General features: G+C 35.3%; 1 protein-coding gene across 6 annotated transcripts in view; it reads left to right on the plus strand.

Moving 5' to 3' along the window:
* lrba (LPS responsive beige-like anchor protein) overlaps positions 1-17,673 on the plus strand; it is a 301,281-nt gene that overhangs the window by 89,157 nt on the left and 194,451 nt on the right. For all 6 annotated transcript variants that reach the window (XM_051123328.1, XM_051123244.1, XM_051123532.1 and 3 more), the window contains exons 26-30: positions 4,870-4,991; positions 5,438-5,545; positions 7,720-7,861; positions 7,976-8,321; positions 16,589-16,764. In XM_051123328.1, coding sequence (XP_050979285.1) covers positions 4,870-4,991; positions 5,438-5,545; positions 7,720-7,861; positions 7,976-8,321; positions 16,589-16,764 — 894 coding nt within the window. The remainder of the gene's footprint in view (positions 1-4,869; positions 4,992-5,437; positions 5,546-7,719; positions 7,862-7,975; positions 8,322-16,588; positions 16,765-17,673) is intronic.

The following is a 17,673-nucleotide window of genomic DNA, read 5'->3' on the forward strand; positions in this document are numbered from 1 at the left end:
AAACTGAACAGTATTAATATCCTTTTTTTTTTTTTTACCTCTGATCCACTGCAATGTCCAACTATCCTTCACAACAGCCAAAGAAATCTGTTGCGCGTATATGTCACTCATTGTTTAGACTGCAGAGATTGTGGGTATGACGGCTACTCAAAATGACATGTGCTTATCCTGATTGTTGCAAAAATTAAAAACCAAAAGACTACGCTTGCTTGCGCGCGCTCATTTGGGGAGTGTTGACTTTTTACTGACTCCAAAATTTTGAGCCTGATCGACTGAAGTTATGGTTGCTTGCTCTTGTATATATGCCAGAGCATGTTGACGCGTCGTGCGCCGGCTGTTGTGAAATGTTGTTTTAAATGGTTATTTTAAATTATAATGATATTTAAAAGTATTACTGTATTTTTGATCAAAAAAATGTAGCCTTGACTGTACAACTCTAAAAACATTACAGTCTCCAAGCTTTTGAATAGTAGTGTATGTATCCCTGAATCAATGTCTCATCTCTTTTTTTCCTGTTCTGCTCACTCACTTTTTCATTCGTCTATGGTTTTTAAATAATGTCTTAATAATGCTCTTAATGTTTATTCTCAACCTGTTTTTCTTTCTCACTCACTGCCTCTTTTTTCTTTTTACAAAAAATCATCCTGCATTTGATTTTAATTGAGTTTGATATTAGCAAGTCGATGAGCTAAACGTCTGAAGCACTGAGGCAGCTCACTAGGTTTTGTCTTTTTTTGCTCATTGATTTCTCTGTATTGGCTCATATGGTAGAGGTAATAACTGCTTTTCCTTTCCATCCCTCCCTCTCCCTCACTTGCTCTCTGTTTTGTGCGAGTTCTCTAATAGTGTTATTATAAGCTCTCCACACTGTAGTGGTCTAAAATGACGAGCGTCATCAGGACATTGACTCTAATGGCTGTTTTGTAGCCTGAGGCACCTCCTTCTTTATATGTCTATGTATCACAAACTGTACTGCAGCATTATAGACCGCATAACAGAAATCCAGCCGTTCAGATCGGTTACATTATTCATTTCTCTTTCTCTCACACACATACGCACAAACACACTCTACGTGACCCTCCCTGAAGCTATCTAGGCACCATCAAACTCCCTCTCCTCTAAATATAACACTTTTCCACTCTACTACCCCTCCGCTTTGCCACATCGGCTCTCTCGCCCGTGTAGCACCCAGACCCACTGAACAAAATGGCCGGCGTGTTAAATCGACTCGACAGTGTGCAGCAAGGGCAGGGCGGACCTTCCTGATTGGTGGACTGAGAGTGAAACCGAAGCCTGTTTTTAGGAGGGCTGAAAGTATAAAATGAATATTTGATGAGGTCTGCCAGTGTGTAATCTGATTTGGGATCTGTAACAAGGTTTAGCCCGCCATCTCTCCGTCTATAGCTCTCTCTTTCGCTCAAATGACTAGAACGCCTAATGGAAAAAGCTGGTCGGTTTCCGCGCTGGAATAATAACTTTAATCTAAGCGTTTTGGAGTTTACATTTGTCAGTTGTCAAGGTATGAGAGGATAGAGGGTTGAGTAGAGACGTACACATGCACAGTCACGCACACACGTTATTGTGCAGTTCAAACTCATGTGCAGTACATTAAAATGAAAACACACGCACATGCACCGTTCTAATCTTACATATAGCATGCAATACATCAAATTAAATGCAGTTAGAGGATTTTTCTGCACCGTGGTGGTGGGAACTCAGCCAAAATGATTAAACACAGAATAAGCAACGTCATCTGTTTTCCAAACCTCATACAGTTTAATGTGTTTTCCTTTTCTATACTATATATGACTATTATGCCTTGGAGAAAAATTACCTTGCACTGTGTTTCTGTAGTGTTATTCATTTGTTAGTTAATTTCAAATTATTTTATACTTACGTGTTTATTTTTAGTGGTGAAGAGATGTGTGATATATTGGAACTACAGTGCTGTTCAAAAGTTTGGGATCAGTGAGATTTTTAATGTTTTTAAAGAAGTTTCTTATGCTGATCAAGGCTACATTTATTTAAAAATACAAAAAAGTGTGAAATATTATTGCAATTTAAAATAACAGTTTTAATATACTTCAAAATATAATGTATTCCTGTGAAGCAAAGCGGAATTTTCAGCATCATTACTTAGTCTTCAGTGTCACATGATGCTTCAATTATGTTTCAACAATATTGAAAACAGTTGTGCTGATTCATATTTTATGGGACCTGTGACATTTCTTAGAATTTAAATTTTTGATGAATAAAAAATTAAAAAGAACAGTGTTTTTTCTAAATAAAAATTTTGTGTTACAATATACATTACTATTCAAAAGTTTGGGGTCAGTACATTTTTCTTGGGGACTTTACATTTTTTTTAAGAAATTAATACTTTTATTCAGCAAGGATGTGTTAAATGGATGAAAAGTGAGTGTAAAGACTTACCTTGCCCTCCAAAAGTCTGGAAACGCCCTGGTAAAGTGGGGTTTTGATCAATATTGGCTTGAATCCTTTTTAAATTGTGATAATTTTTTTGGGACAGCACAAACTGCGAAAACTTTTTTTATATATAAAAAATATAAAATATGAAATATTTTATTACATAAAAACTTATATTTTCGATTCATCAAAATATCCACCATTAGCGGCTCTGCATATTCTGGGCCTAAATTCATTATATTCTAAACTTAATTGGCAATCAGTTGTTGAAGGTGTGCTGAACCTGGGCCAAGTTTAAACCAATAACCAGGCATCACAGCTGGCAAAGGGACATGTCTGACATGTATATATTATTCCATTATTATGTAATCAAAATGAAAATTATTATTGCTGGTCTTCAGTGATAATGCCAAGTTACTTTAATGCATTTTCACCAAACAATTATAAGGATTTATGCTGATATTGTAATAAAATACACTTTGCCAGGGGTGTTTCTAAACTTTTAGGCAGTGTATATTGTTAGAAAAGATTTCTATTTTGAATAAATGCTTTTTTTCGTTACTTTATTCGTCAAAGAATCAAGGAAAAAAGTATCGTAGATTCCAAACAAATGTTAAGCAGCACAGCAGTTTCAACACTGATTATAAAACAGCATATTAGAATGATTTCTGAAGGATCATGTGACACTCAAGACTGGAGTAAACTGGACTGATACAAATTCTGCACTGCATCACAGAAGTAAATTACATTTTAAAGTATAATAATAGTAAACCAGTATTAGAAATTGTAGTACTGTTTTTTCTATATTCAAATACATACAGCCTTGATGAGCATAAGAGACAAAACTTTTATATCCCAAGATATAAATATAAAAAGATCCCAAACTTTTATATATTTGTTAATGGTCAATATTAGAGTTTTTTTAAAACTGATAATTTATCTGTATAAGTAGATATTTATCTATATAAATAAATATTAATTGTTTTACCTGATATTTAATTCTGCATGCTCACTATTTTTATATTTGGATTACCTTTGCTATCATCTAATGCTTAAATGTAATCTTTAAAACATTAATAAATTAAAAAGACTAACGTTTAACTAATCAAAAGTGAATATCCCTTAATTATCCATTTAATTTATCTAAATATTTTTATTTTTTAGTGTTTTACTTAATTAAAATGTAAAATAGTATAATTAGTATACATTTTATTTATATTGGCAATTTAATGATTATCATTCATGACATGAAAATAATTATTGTTTAGGGAAATGTCACTTTTATGCTCATATCTAAAGAAAACAAACAAACAAACAAACAAACAAAAACACACACACACATACTCCTCAACATACATTCCAAAGTTTTTTAAAAATATATTTGAAGGATGTCTCTTATTTTCACCAATGCTGCATTTATGTGATCAAAAAATACAGTAAAAATAATAATATTGTGCAGTATTGTTAGAATAGAACTTAATAGATAGAACTTTCTATTTAAAAGTTTTAAAATTACAGGAATTTATTCTTGTGACAGCAAATCTGAATTTTATACAGCCATTTTATACAGCCAGTCTTCAGTGTCACCTCATCATTCTAATATACTTATTTGGTGCTTTTTTTGTTTGTTTAGGATTCCATGGTGAAAAGGAATTATTTTAAATATAAACTTGTCCATTAAAAAAAGTCTGTAATGTATTCTTGCTGAATAAATACATTAATTTCTAAAAAAAAAAAAAAAAAGAAAGAAAAAAAGAGAAAAAAAAAACGGACCCATATAACAAACAAAAATGATACTGACATAAACTTTTGAACAGTAGTATCAGTGAAGTATTAAACTTTATCGTCTCACAACATTTGTGCTGCAGATATACACATCATACTTAAAATCGTGCTGCTTTTTGAGGAGAGATGTGCTATTACTCTTCTAAATGATCAGATTTACGATGACCTGCCAGGTGGACATTAAAACATCTTTTAGACTTACAGTGAAGGAGGGACCCGAGCCATATCTGGAGTCTAGAATATCATAAAAACTTGGGGGTGGGAATTTTTTGACTTGGGCCAGTAAACAGCCAGCTTTCAACCATCATGCAATGTCTTAGAAACAATATAGCAACACACACACACACACACAAAAACATTGACATCACCTTAGAAATTGTCCATATTCTTTCAGAAAAAAAAGGAAGGAAAAAAGTAATTTTTTGTTGTCTACTTATGCCTTTAGTTTTCACTGCTTTTACTCATAAGATGGTATTTTAACCCTTTTTCACTGTCATGCAACGACCTTCTCATATGTCATGTTTCCTTTAGTCTATATATCTTTTCATTCTGGTAGCCTTTCATCTCTGTGACGTTGTCTTTTTCTCTGCATTTCTACCTCTCAGTTGCACTCTCTCTCCGTCTGTCCCTCTCTCACACACTCTCTCTCCCCCTCAGTGTGCGCGATGGCTGTGAGAAACTGTCTGGAATGTCAGCAGCACACTCTGGGTAAGTCTGGTGCAGAGAGCAGCCGTGGACAGCAAAGCCTTCTGGGAGCCGCCAAGTCTATACCAGCACAGGCAAGTTCAACATCATGCCAAGGATACCTCTGTCTCTCTCTCTCTCTCTCTCTACTGTCCAGATGGTAATTTTAAATAGGATGTTAAAAACAATCCTTAAATAGAATCCTTTTGGTCAATGGCCCATGGATTCTTACAGTTCCAGTAAAAAAATAAAAGATTTTTCTACCTTAATGTGTTGTGTAACTTACACTCCACACTCACAGCTCATCTATTATTAAGAATCTTAGCAAAACTGTTCCATTAATGCCTCTGTGCCTCAGCGCTGTCTAAATGTGGAACAGCAAAGTAGTAAAACACCCTAGTTTTTACAAAATCCAACTAATGTCAAATGTTGGAGCAGTGATTTTTTTTTTTTTTTTTTTTTTTTTGAAAAAACTGTGCTGAACTGACATTCTGAATGAGACTGTGTGAACTGTGTTTATGTGTGTGTGTGTGCGTTGCAGAGTCCTGTGGACATTGTGACTGGAGGGATGTCTCCTATCAGAGATTTAGACCGGCTTCTGCAGGACATGGACATCAATCGTCTCCGTGCTGTTGTGTTTAGAGACATAGTGAGTTTTTCACTCAGTACTCGTATTCAACTACTGCATTTCTCACTGATCTCATGATTTCTGTAGTTCTCTAGAAAGAAAAAAAAGTCACTTGTAGCAGAACATGTTTTTCTTTTTCGGAGTGACTTTTTATTCAAAATTATTTTTATTAAAAAAAGCCTAAAGATTTGGCCAAACAATATCCTGCGTTCGATTGGCTTGGTTATGATAAACAGCTCCTTGAGGCATGCTAATTATAATAAGGTATATTTTTATATCATATAGTAAAATATATATTTTTTACAGCATTGCTCCAGTTGTTAGTGTCACATGATCCTTCAGAAATTATTCTAAGAATAATATGCTAAATTGGTCCTTAGGAAACATCTTATTATTACCAGTGCTGAAAACCATTGTGTTGAAAACAACAGCGTTTATTTGACATACTTTTTCAGGGTTTGTACAAGGTGTTTGAAGTACTTAAATTTGACTTTTTGGCCTGGGAAACCCTTAAAAAAATAGCAATATTCCTTACGAGGTGCTTGAAAAGTGCTTGAATTATTGAAAGACATGTATGAAATACAGTGGTATGGGAACCCCTTGGAGAATCTGTGAAAATGTGAATAATTTTAACAAAATAAGAGAGATCATACAAAATGCATGTTTTTTTTTATTTAGTACTGTCCTGAGTAAGATATTTTACATTAAAAGATGTTTACATATAGTCCACAAGACAAAAATAGCTGAAATTATTAAAATAACCCCCTTCAAAAGAACCCGTTGTTCTTAATAACTCTGTGTGGTTACCTGGATGATCTACGACTGTTTTTTTGTTTTGTGATGGTAATTCATGAGTCACTTGTTTGTTCTGAACAGTAAACCTCAGCACTGTTCTTCAGAAAAATCTTCCATGTCCTGCAGATTCTTTGGTTTTCCAGCATATTTTGCATATTTGAACCCTTTCCAGCAGTGACTGTATGGTTTTGAGATCCATCTTTTCAGACTGAGGACAACTGAGGGACTCAAACACAACTATTATTAAAAAAAGTTCAAACAGAGAGCCGGGGATGAAAACTTTTGAACAGGATAAAGATGTCAAAATTTTTCTTTTTTTGTTGAAATATAATTTTTTTCCATTTAGTACTGCCCTTCAGAAGCAACAGAAGATACATGCATGTTTCCCGAAAGACAAATTAAGTACAGTTTACCTTGATCTTCAAATTCAAAACGTTTTCAACCCCCAGCTTTTAATGCATCGTGTTTCCTTCTGGAGCATCAGTGATTGTTCATCACAAAACAAAAAAACAGTCGTAGATCATTCAGGTAACCACACACAGTATTAAGAAAACTTTTATTATTATTCATTATTATTTTAATAATTTCAGCTATGTTTTTGTCTTGTGGACGTAATGTCCACAAAAAGATGTAAACATCTTTTATCTAAAATATCTTACTCAGGCCAGCACTAAATAAAAAATAACATGCATTTTGTTTGATCTCTCTTACTATTTATTCTATTTAAATTATTTAAACTATTTCACAGATTCTGCAAGGGGTTCCCAAACTTCTGCATGCCACTGTATGGCTTTTTACAGCCATTACTACAGTCCTTAATGTCACATGATCCTACAGAAATCATTACCAATATTACCAGTGTTGAAAACCATTTTGTTGAAAACAACAGCATTTATTTGACATAATTTTTTAGGGTTTGTACAAGGTGCTTAAAGTACTTTGTAAAGTAATTTGACAATTTGAAATTTAAGTCCTGGAAAACCCTTGAAAATAGCAATACTCCTTAAGAGGTACTTGAAAAGTGCTTGAATTATTGAAAGACATCTATGAAATAAGTGTTTAATTTTTTCAATTAGTACATATCTTTTTTTTTTTTCTTAAACAGTAGAAAGCATAAAACAATTAAGGCAGTACAGTTATAATAACAAAACAAAGAATGAAGAAAGTATACACAAATCCGAATTCCTTTAAGAAAATTAACCATGGTTTTACTCTGGTATACTTTGCATGTACTACACTTTATTATAAATGTACTTTTTTACTTTATAAGATTACTTTTGATCAATTTGTGCATCCTTGCTGAATGAAAATGATTAATTTCTTTTCAAGAAGACAAAATAGCAGGATAATTTTTACAATACTTTAATATTTGCAAATTGTTTTGTTGTGCTTTGCTTTAGGAGGACAGTAAACAGGCTCAGTTCCTGGCCCTGGCAGTGGTGTACTTCATCTCTGTACTCATGGTATCTAAATATCGAGACATCCTTGAGCCACACAATGACAAAAGGCATGCCCAGCGCTCACAGTCTGTCAGGAGCACAGGTGACCCCCTGAACCCACATATAATCACTGCTGTAACCTTGAAGCCAGAGAACCTACAGAACATGTACATGCATTCAGTGTTTTGAGCAGTGGATTGTTGTGTTTTTTTTGCAGAGAGTGGTCAGTCTGATCTTGAGAACGGTTTGTCTCCTCATCGTCGAGACTCTAGTATTGAAGATGGGAAGACCTCAGTCGTCCCCAGTGATGGCGAGACACAGAGCGGCCCAGATGCTGTATCCGAAGCCCTGTCTACCTTGTCTTCTGAAGTCAAGAGAGGCCAAGAGGTCACTGATAGAGACAGCAAAGGAAAAAACGTTAATGTCAAGGATATTTTGAGAAGTCTTGTTAGCGCACCCTCTGATGACATCGTGGTGGACCCTAGCCTTATACCGCCCGGGTTTCTGGGTGCAGTAGGCGATGCTTCCCGTGACCAGTCCGTCCAGTTTCACTCCTTTGACAGGTGAGTGGACAATCAGAATTTATTGTTTGCTGGGCAATCTGTGCACACAGATCTAAGTGCTTTGCTAGAGGGACAAAAGATGTTTTTGTTCTTTCTTCACACATTTTATTCTGACTTCATGTAAAAGGAAAAAAAAAAACATGTTTTCTTTTAGAGTGTGCTATGGCAGTTTGTGTGCGTTTTATGATGGACATCCCCGCAGAGCACCTGACTTGTGCTGTGGAAGTGTGCCATTCTACACACAAACAAACAGCCGTACAAAAGCAGAGCCCGTCAAAACGGGCCTCAGGGGACACATACACATCCACTTGTCCATTCCTCCACCAGTGGATTTGTGTTTGCTGGTTTATGTGTGTGTGTAAGGGCAGATGGTTATTGTAAAGGAAAAAGATAACACAATAACACAAAGAAATGCAACATAACAAATGTACAATATAACAATCACTTTCAAAATAAGTTTGTTTACATAAAATATATGTGTGTACTGTGTATATTTATATGTATATATAAATACACACTGATGCATGTATATACAGTACTGTGCAAAAGTTTTAGGCCACTAGTATTTTCATCAGCTAAAAAATGGTTTAAAGTTATTTCTATCTTTTGCTGTAGTGTGTCAGTAAAAAAATATCGGTTTACATTTCCAAACATTCTGTTTGCCATTAATTGTAATAATCTAGTGAGATTTTTGTTTGCACAGGCAGTCTGACAACAGCCAGTGCTCCACACAGAGATCTGATCTCACCATCATCCAGTCTGTCTTTGGAATGACATGAAGAAACAGAAAAACTGCTTAACTGCCTAAAAATTTTAACAGTGCTGTAGCTTTGTAGGTATAGGACTCTTAAAGCATCTTGGAGATGTTGCCACAGTTCTTCTGGATTTAGTCTGTCTCCATTTTTCTGTTTCTTAAGACAGACTGGATTGAATGATGGAGAGATCAGATCTCTGTTTGCACAAGGAGTCTGACAACAGCCTGTGCTCCATACAAAAATCTCACTGGATTATTATAATTAATGGCAAAATGAATGTTTAGAAATGTAAACTAATATTTCCTACTGACACACTACAGCAAAAGACCGACTTTAACTGACTTTAAACCATTTTTTAGCTGATGAAAATACTAGTGGCCTAAGACTTTTGCACACTACTGTATTTCAGAAATATATGCAGTATATATTTATATTTATGTATAATACGATCCATATATAATATTTCTATATATTTATACACATGCATTTTCCTTCACATGTATTTTACATTGACTTGAAAATGGTTGTGGCGTTTAATATTTTAGTGAAAACTGTACAATCATGATTCTTTGATGAATAGAAAGTTCAAAAGTGCAGGATTAGAATTTTTGGAAGTCATAGCTTTACTGACACTTTTGATCAATTTAATTAAATTCTTGCTGAATATAAGTATTAATTTCTTTAAAAAAAAAGATTTTTATTTTTATTTTTTTTATTTTTTTAAGTCATCAAAAAAAAAAAAAAAAAATGATGTCGTGTACATACAGTAAGTGACAGTGACAAGTGCACTAATTATAAACTTTTTGTGTGTGTTTTTGGGGTGTTTCTTTTATTCCTTTGCATTGCTGTCTGTTGTTTAAAAAGTATAGTGTAACGGGGAGGGTGGGGTGGGTTGGGAAACAAAATCCATTGCTATGTGTTGGCGAAAGTCTGCACTGTCTGGTTTTTATTTGCTGCATTGTCTGTGCATAAGTCTGACATAACCAGAGAGGGTTTATTACAAAAAAAACAAAAAAAGAAAGAAAGAAAGAAAAAAAAGAGATTATGCTTTTGTGTTGGAAATAGAGAACAGTATGTCATGCCATCTTCTTTCTGTTTACCTTCTACTCTCTCACATCTCTTCTCCTTTTTATGTCTTCTGGGCATCTGTGAGACATCCCTCTGATCTGGCCTTGTGTTTTATCTGAGGAATGCTCTGTCAGGTATCACCACACTGCTGATATCAGGACAGGGATTATGCTGGCTCCTGCAAAGGATGAGCTTAAAGCTCCCAGCAGTCACTGCAGCTCTCTTCTTCTGCCACCACTAAGAAATAAAGACATTCTTAGAGAGGACTCTGTCAGGTCTTCAGTCAGACCAAGGGTCTCTTGTAAATTTCCTACCGTAAACATATCAAAACTTAATTTTTGATTAGTAATATACAATGCTAAGAACTTCATTTAGACAACTTTTTTGCACCCTCAGATTCCAGATTTTCAAATAGTTGTATATCGGCCAAATATTGTCCTATCCTAACAAAACATACATCAATGGAAAGCTTATTTATAGGTGGTTTTGTGGTCCAGGGTCACATATGTAAAAAGGATTTCTGTTTGTGTACGTTTATAATTATCTAAATAATTAAATATTATTTCATTATATTTAGCTTTTCTTCATGGATATTCACCAATCAAGCAATGCTTGTTTATCCTCAAACCTAAAGTGATAATGATGACAAATGGAAGGAGCTGGGTAAATTTAGAAGTTAGAAGCAAAAGGAACAATGATATCACCATCCCAACCTTTGTTTTATTGTTCTTAAAAGCACTGTAAATTATGCTTTAATTAATAGTGGTTTTCTGAGTGGCTCCTGAGCATCTGGGATAGTTTAACAGAATTCGGGTCATATCGAGTCCATTTGGAAAAACACTTAAACACTTAAATTAGAGACCCGAGGCCAGTAATACCGAACCAGACCAATGTCTGAGAAACTTTTTTGAGGTTTTTGACCAGAACCTGCTCTGGTCTCGGGTTTTCAGATCCAGGTGGACCCGTGAAGACCTTTAGCTCAGAGCAAGGTGTGAAAAAAAAAAAAAAAAAAAAAAACAGGCAGAATAAAAATGCAAATTCACTCTCTGCCAGCAGGTGGCACTCATAGACAAGCAGAAATACTTATAAAAGTATACTTACAAAAGTATTAATCAAGTATTTTTTTAATTTTATTTGGAGTGGTGTTTGTTATAGTTTGTGGTATGCGGCTTAAAATTCTCCCCAGCCCCTCCAGTTAATTGTTTTTAAGCACCACCAAGCTGTAGCTTTATGTAACAGCAGCAACTCTGGGAATGTGCTATAACTTGCTGTTCCCCATTTCTAATCAACTCCAAACGTTGCGTCTAAAAATTTACTTAATAAAATAAAAAATAAAACAGTATTTACATTTGATTTTGAGTACTTTTTTAATCATTTAATAAATGTTCTGTTATTACGGATGCCGTGTTCTAAATAATATGAGATTATTAAAGTCTGCTTTAAAAGAATAATCCAAATGCTGCTTAAAGTAGTTTTAAATGGAGTATAATGTCACCTAGGACATGTCAATTTCCCGAAAGTATTTCACGTCAACTACCAATTTCCCAGAGCGTGAGGGAAAGTCTTATCTCCGCTCAGGATCCCCCGGCGGAGAGGTGCCAAATTATCTGGATGACTCCAGCTCTGAGTCTGGTGTTCTCCAAGTCCACTCACACACTCTCCCTCTTCAACACACACTCACATGTGCTGTCCTTCAAACATTCTCTCTCACTATCATTCTGAGTCCCGTTTTTTGTCTCATTTTGATTTGACTATTTTTAGTTTTTTTACTAAAACAATTATTTTTAGTTGTTTTCCATCCGAAATACCAACCGAATATTTCAAACCTGGAGTGATGAATACTCCCAGTGTTCCCTCTGCTGAAGTCTGATCAGTGTTGCAGCATTTTACTCCATTTATATTATGTACACAGAGCTTCCCTGAAATTATGCTCTGTGCCAGTATGCAAGCATGCTTGCTTAACAGAGTGTATGTTGGAACACCCAGGGTGGTATGATTGAATCCCAGGGGATTTACGAGTGTTATATATGGAAAAAAAAACAGGGTCTCCCAGATAAAACAGGCCTGAGGTCAAGGGTAAAACAGACATTAAATTTATTTACTATCAACAACACCCCAATTTCCCCATATGTCTTTCTTACCCCACTCTTGTTTTGACATGAAGTCTGCAAATATTTGCTGATAGGATCCAGAGACCAGTGAATAGTGTCATAATGACTTGTTGGACAAAAAATTGATGTACACATGAACAAATAAATATGGCTGGAGAAAGGAATATCACAGAAATTACTTTTGTTTGTTACAACAGGTTCTTTGATTATGTTAACTGTGAAAATGAGATGAAAAAATGCATCGCCACAATGTTTAAATGGTTAAGTAAAGCTTACTGTTGAAAATTTGTTAAAAATAATTCACCACATCTGACATTTATCAACTAAATGAATGTATTTATTTATAAATGACACCAAGGAGTGTATTAAAATTAATTTTTAAAAAAGTAAAACTAAAATAAAACAGCACAGTATAAAACTTACCACCAGTAGGACTAATTTAAAGCAGCATTTCCGAAGAAGCTGATTGTTCAGTCTTTGTTAAACATCAGTTGAAAATGTCGATCCACGTCCAGTAAGATCAGTTTCTCCCACACATTTCCTCGCACCCGATCTCACATTTGTGCAGATTACGGGAAACATGCTGTTTACATGTCGTCTCCAGGAGTGTTGGTTAAAACTGCTAAATAATTCAGCGTCTGGAATCCAAACTCCATGGACGCTGGTCAGCACTGGCCTCTCGTCTGGTGGTATACACCTGGCAGCTCTGATTAATTGACAGCGGTAGTGAGTTGGGGCTAAGTGTGGCTAATGGTGTGCTGAATAATTTAAAACCTGCGCCTTTGAGCAGATGGATGCTGCAGCCGCTCACCCCCCCTCTGTCAGCAGCCGTCCACCCCCACCATCCCACCACCGGTCAGCGCTAAACACGCACTTGAGAGAGAACAGAAATGCGCTCTAATAGAGTTTTTGGAACGGTGGACTGTTGAACAGCAAATGCTGATGTCATTAGCGTGATACCATGAGCCTTCCAGTTTATAAATTCCTTTCGTTTTCTTGGACTGGATATTTTCAAGTTAAGGAGACATCAGATGTTTAGAAATGGTGTGAGAACACTCTCGTTCTCGTGCCTTAGCTCCTAGGCAACTTCTAGCGGGACGTTTGAAGCGGTCTGTCCTAGATGGGTCTTATCTGACGCTGGCGTGCCTCCTCAGTCTGTAGCGTCTCTGTGGAAGTGTTCTGGAGAGGAGCTGGTGACTGCGTAGCATTACCCCCTCTGTCAGCACTGATAAACTCAACACTAGCCACTCTGAAAGGCCAGAGCTCTGTCATGGCTTTCAGCTGATATGAACCATTTCCATTTTTACCTCTAGACAATGTAGAATGCAGCTGAGAGCAGTGACAGCATTTTGAAAGCTTTTGAATACTCATGTGTTCTTTATCTTGTAAACATTTTTACCATTTGTGATTTTGAAAGGATTGTTTATTTGGTTTAGTGTTTTCCTCCCTGGTTTACTTCAACATGCAATCTATTCTTAAATGTTACTTCATAGATATATATATAGTCAAGACAAAATTGAATCAGACACCTTCAACATTTCTCACATTATCATAGTTTATTTGCAACAGTTTGGAAAATGGTAATAAAATATGACAAGAAGTCAAGAGTTGTGTCAGAACAAATTCAGATAACTTTGATAGAAAGATATGTAATAAAACATGGTCAGGTCAAAGTGTCAAATCAAATTTTTTATCAGTTGTATTGGTAGTCCACTGTATGAAGATTTTTTGGGTATAATATGTCACAGTTTACTTTATTTACGTCTGTCCTCACTTACATAAATTAACTATAGTGTCCTGCACCCACTAGTAAAACAATCTCAACAACCATTTCTGAACAATTTTTGGTTTGACTTCCCATAATATGAGTTGGTTTGACTTTTGAGTCCCCATAAACCACATATGCAAAAATGAGTGTGCACATGTGTGTGGTACTTTTTTTTCCCTAGTTTGTCCAGAAAACAGCAAATCATTAATTTTAATGACAGACAAACAATAAGAGCAGACCAAAATTTAGGTCATTATTCACTGAATATCTTCCTCTCCATCGCAACTCTCAAATACTGCTCATCGCGTTTATTTAAAACCAGAGCAAGAGCCAATAATGTTTTCATTTCAGTGGTGCCAATGGTGTTTTTTTTAAATCTGAATGTGAGCTTTTGGAGTCTTTTAGTGGAGGATTTGTAATTTTTTTGGCCATTCAATAGTTCTTTTTTGTCTTTTTAGAGTTTGATAACAGTGCTAATTATAAACTGTCCTTATAAAGAAAATGCAAGAAGAACCATCAAAATATTTCTTGCTTTAAAGGTCAGTGAAGTGCTTTTAAACACGCAGTGTTATTCTGTGTTTTGCCGTAGTTTCAACTGAAACAGGAAGACAGGGTGGGACATATCAAGGAGGCCCGGCCCCCTTTTTTTTAGATAGCCAGTAGCGTTTTGTTTATATCACAGCTTGGTCAAGAGCCACTGAGCTCAGTAAAGCTGTATTTGATAGTGTATGACAGCCACAATCTCATCTTTATCATTATAAAATATAGCATTCTGTGTAGAAAACAAATGGGTCTGATACGTTTTGTGGTCTGTGCCGATTGACGCATATAATCCACTTCGTGCTGTCGTGTCTCTGGACCAGAGCAAACTGTGTGTGCCCTGCAGCGGTTCGCATGACTTGTTTCGCCCCAATGAAAAGCATATGTACACTTTCTAAATCGTTCCCTATCCCCTATATACTGCACTACGTGCCATTTACCATACAGAAAATACAAATTCTGTGAACAAGTGACTGCTTTCAGCCACAGCTTCAGCATCTATTTACAGTGTGGGGGCGGGGCACTTCGGATTATAGAGAGCATTTGATTAGACAGAAGGTTTGTTGAGAAGCTGAAGTGGAGGGTGATGATCTGAATTGTTTTAGTTTTAGTCGACTACATATCGTAAGATATTTAGATATAAGATCTACAGTAGATTTAGTCAGCTAAAATCTATTGGGTCTAGTTACAGTGTAATACGTTTATTAAGCATTTCTCTAAAATGACATTGTATATGTTTGATATTAAGGTTTTATCATGATAGACACAGATTTAACTGCTGTGACACATGCCTTTATATTAAAATTAAATAAAACCACTTCTCATAAAGAAACACAACATGGTCTTCCTTTCAATGAAATACCAATGGTTATATAAGCTAATTATGCATCTTTTATAACAACCTGTTTACCACATTCTTCATTCTTTCAAGCAGACACATTTATTTATAAAAATATAGATTAATCTAATAAGTGATTTTTTTTTTTTTTTTTTAAGAGCAATGAGTGATTTTTCTGTCTTTCTTTCATAGACAACAGCAACTAAATTAGGCTGCTGTCCCTTTAAAACCAATTGCACAGATGCAATGTACTGATACACGTCTGATATTCTCTCAACTGTTTACGTTCACCTAAGACGTAACTGAGTGCTTTTATGTGCGTTTAGTTTATACTAAAAGCCAAAAAAAATTACATGAATGAATGGCTTAATATTAATATGTGTCTATGAAACTCATTTCAAACATTCAAGCATAATTCAAGCATAAATCCAAAAAATTACGTTTTTGAGATCATGAGAAACATACATTCAGTCAAGTGTGTCCGTATGTTTGCCTAATACTATAAACGGAGCAGAACCCTCAGAATGATCTAAGATTTTCAGTCATCTTTACCTAACCGCAAAACAGCTTGTTTATCAGATAACACAAGACATGACACTGTACAGCAACACACACAGTAGCTTCTAGACCATAACATACCGCCAGCTTTAATCAATCACAAAGTTTAGAGCTCTGAGTGGCAGGAGCTGGGAGGCCATTGATTTGTAGGAAGATAGATGCTGCCATTATGGAATATTCTGTGTCAGGGAAACAGGGCTCTAATTACACTAACACGGTAAATGGGCTTCTTGGGTTGTGTGAGCTGGGCAGCTTTTTATGCTAAATCACATTATGTGCAGCATATTTAGCCAACATCATCAGTCTGATCGTTACAGGGCCGACGATGGAACAAGAGCTAATGGTTTTTTGACGGAGTACTTGATTCTCTAGCTCTGTGTATTTGTCAGAGCATCAGAGTCTGCTTTCCATTGCAGTTTGTAAGATGTAACAAAGAAGACATTAGAACAGCTTAGAGGATCAGCTCAAAATTTAATGGAACCATAAAACCATAAAAAGTACACTATGTTATCCACAAAAAAGGAAAAAAAAAGGAATATTTTCTAATAATAATTTCAGTTCTGACCATCCCCCAAAATCCTTTCGTTATGTCTATTAACTGTTGTCTTGTTCATTCATTTTATTTACAGGAGTGTTGTTGTGGCACCCAAGAAAATGGGTGGGGCTCCCTCACCAGGAATGAGTACAGTCTCCGCAGCTGCATCCGTCCCATCAGCCACTGCTGCATCCTCAGGTGGAACTCCAGTCAGCAGTGTGTCAGTGGTGTCTGCAGGAGAAACTGATCAGAGCACAGAGTCTGCCCCAGGTGAGTATCTTCTTGAAAGAGCATGTCGATAACTGCACCTTACCAAAGTTCAGAGCTTCACTTTTATCCTGTGTTCCTTTACATTCACTCGTTATTTCACGTAATCAGGACTGAAATAACCCAGTTGCTAATTTAATAGTTTTAATGATCATTAAAACTAATAATGATTTGAACATTTGAGTGACAGCTCTTAATCATTTTTAAGGGAGTTTGTAAATGAGAATTTGATTTAATACAACAGTTAAATAAACAAGAAGTTAATATTAAGTGACTTACATTGTCTGACTGTAACACTATTGCCTGATTCTGAGCCGCTGCGCATATCCATTTAAACACAGCGGCGTGTGTTTTTAAACAAATCTTGTGAGTCAGTGATTCAGTTTCCCATTCATGTAGACAGTCACTTGCTTTATTCCTGAATTTATTCCAGCCGTTCGAACGAATCAAATGAATAAATGATTCAGTAATTAAATCAGTGACTTGCTGCCACCTAGTGGCAGTTTTAGATTCATTTTTAAAGTATCTTTTCAGGTATTTAAATCATTAAATATATCTATATTTAAAATTGTATATTTAAAACATTAATCTCAACATGAATTTATGAATTTGATCTCACTCATGCCACCTCTGAGCCTCATTAAACGTATGAAAATACACCTTCAAGCCACTTTCGTGTTCTTCTGTGCCACCTCTATAGTACAAATTAATTTTGTTCATACTGATTTTATTTGGTTGGTAACTTATTCTTATTCTACTTGTTTGTTGTTTTAATTAGAAATTTTAAAAAGTATAATAAAAAAAAAAAAAAAAACCATAAAAGATGACATACTTTTAACAAAGTTGGAAAAATGCCATTACAAAAGTGAAAACAAAATTCTCCTATAAATCACAGTAAGGTGTCAAATATCA

This window comes from Labeo rohita, chromosome 1 (assembly GCF_022985175.1).
Source record: "Labeo rohita strain BAU-BD-2019 chromosome 1, IGBB_LRoh.1.0, whole genome shotgun sequence".
Classification (NCBI taxonomy): Eukaryota; Metazoa; Chordata; class Actinopteri; order Cypriniformes; family Cyprinidae; genus Labeo; species Labeo rohita.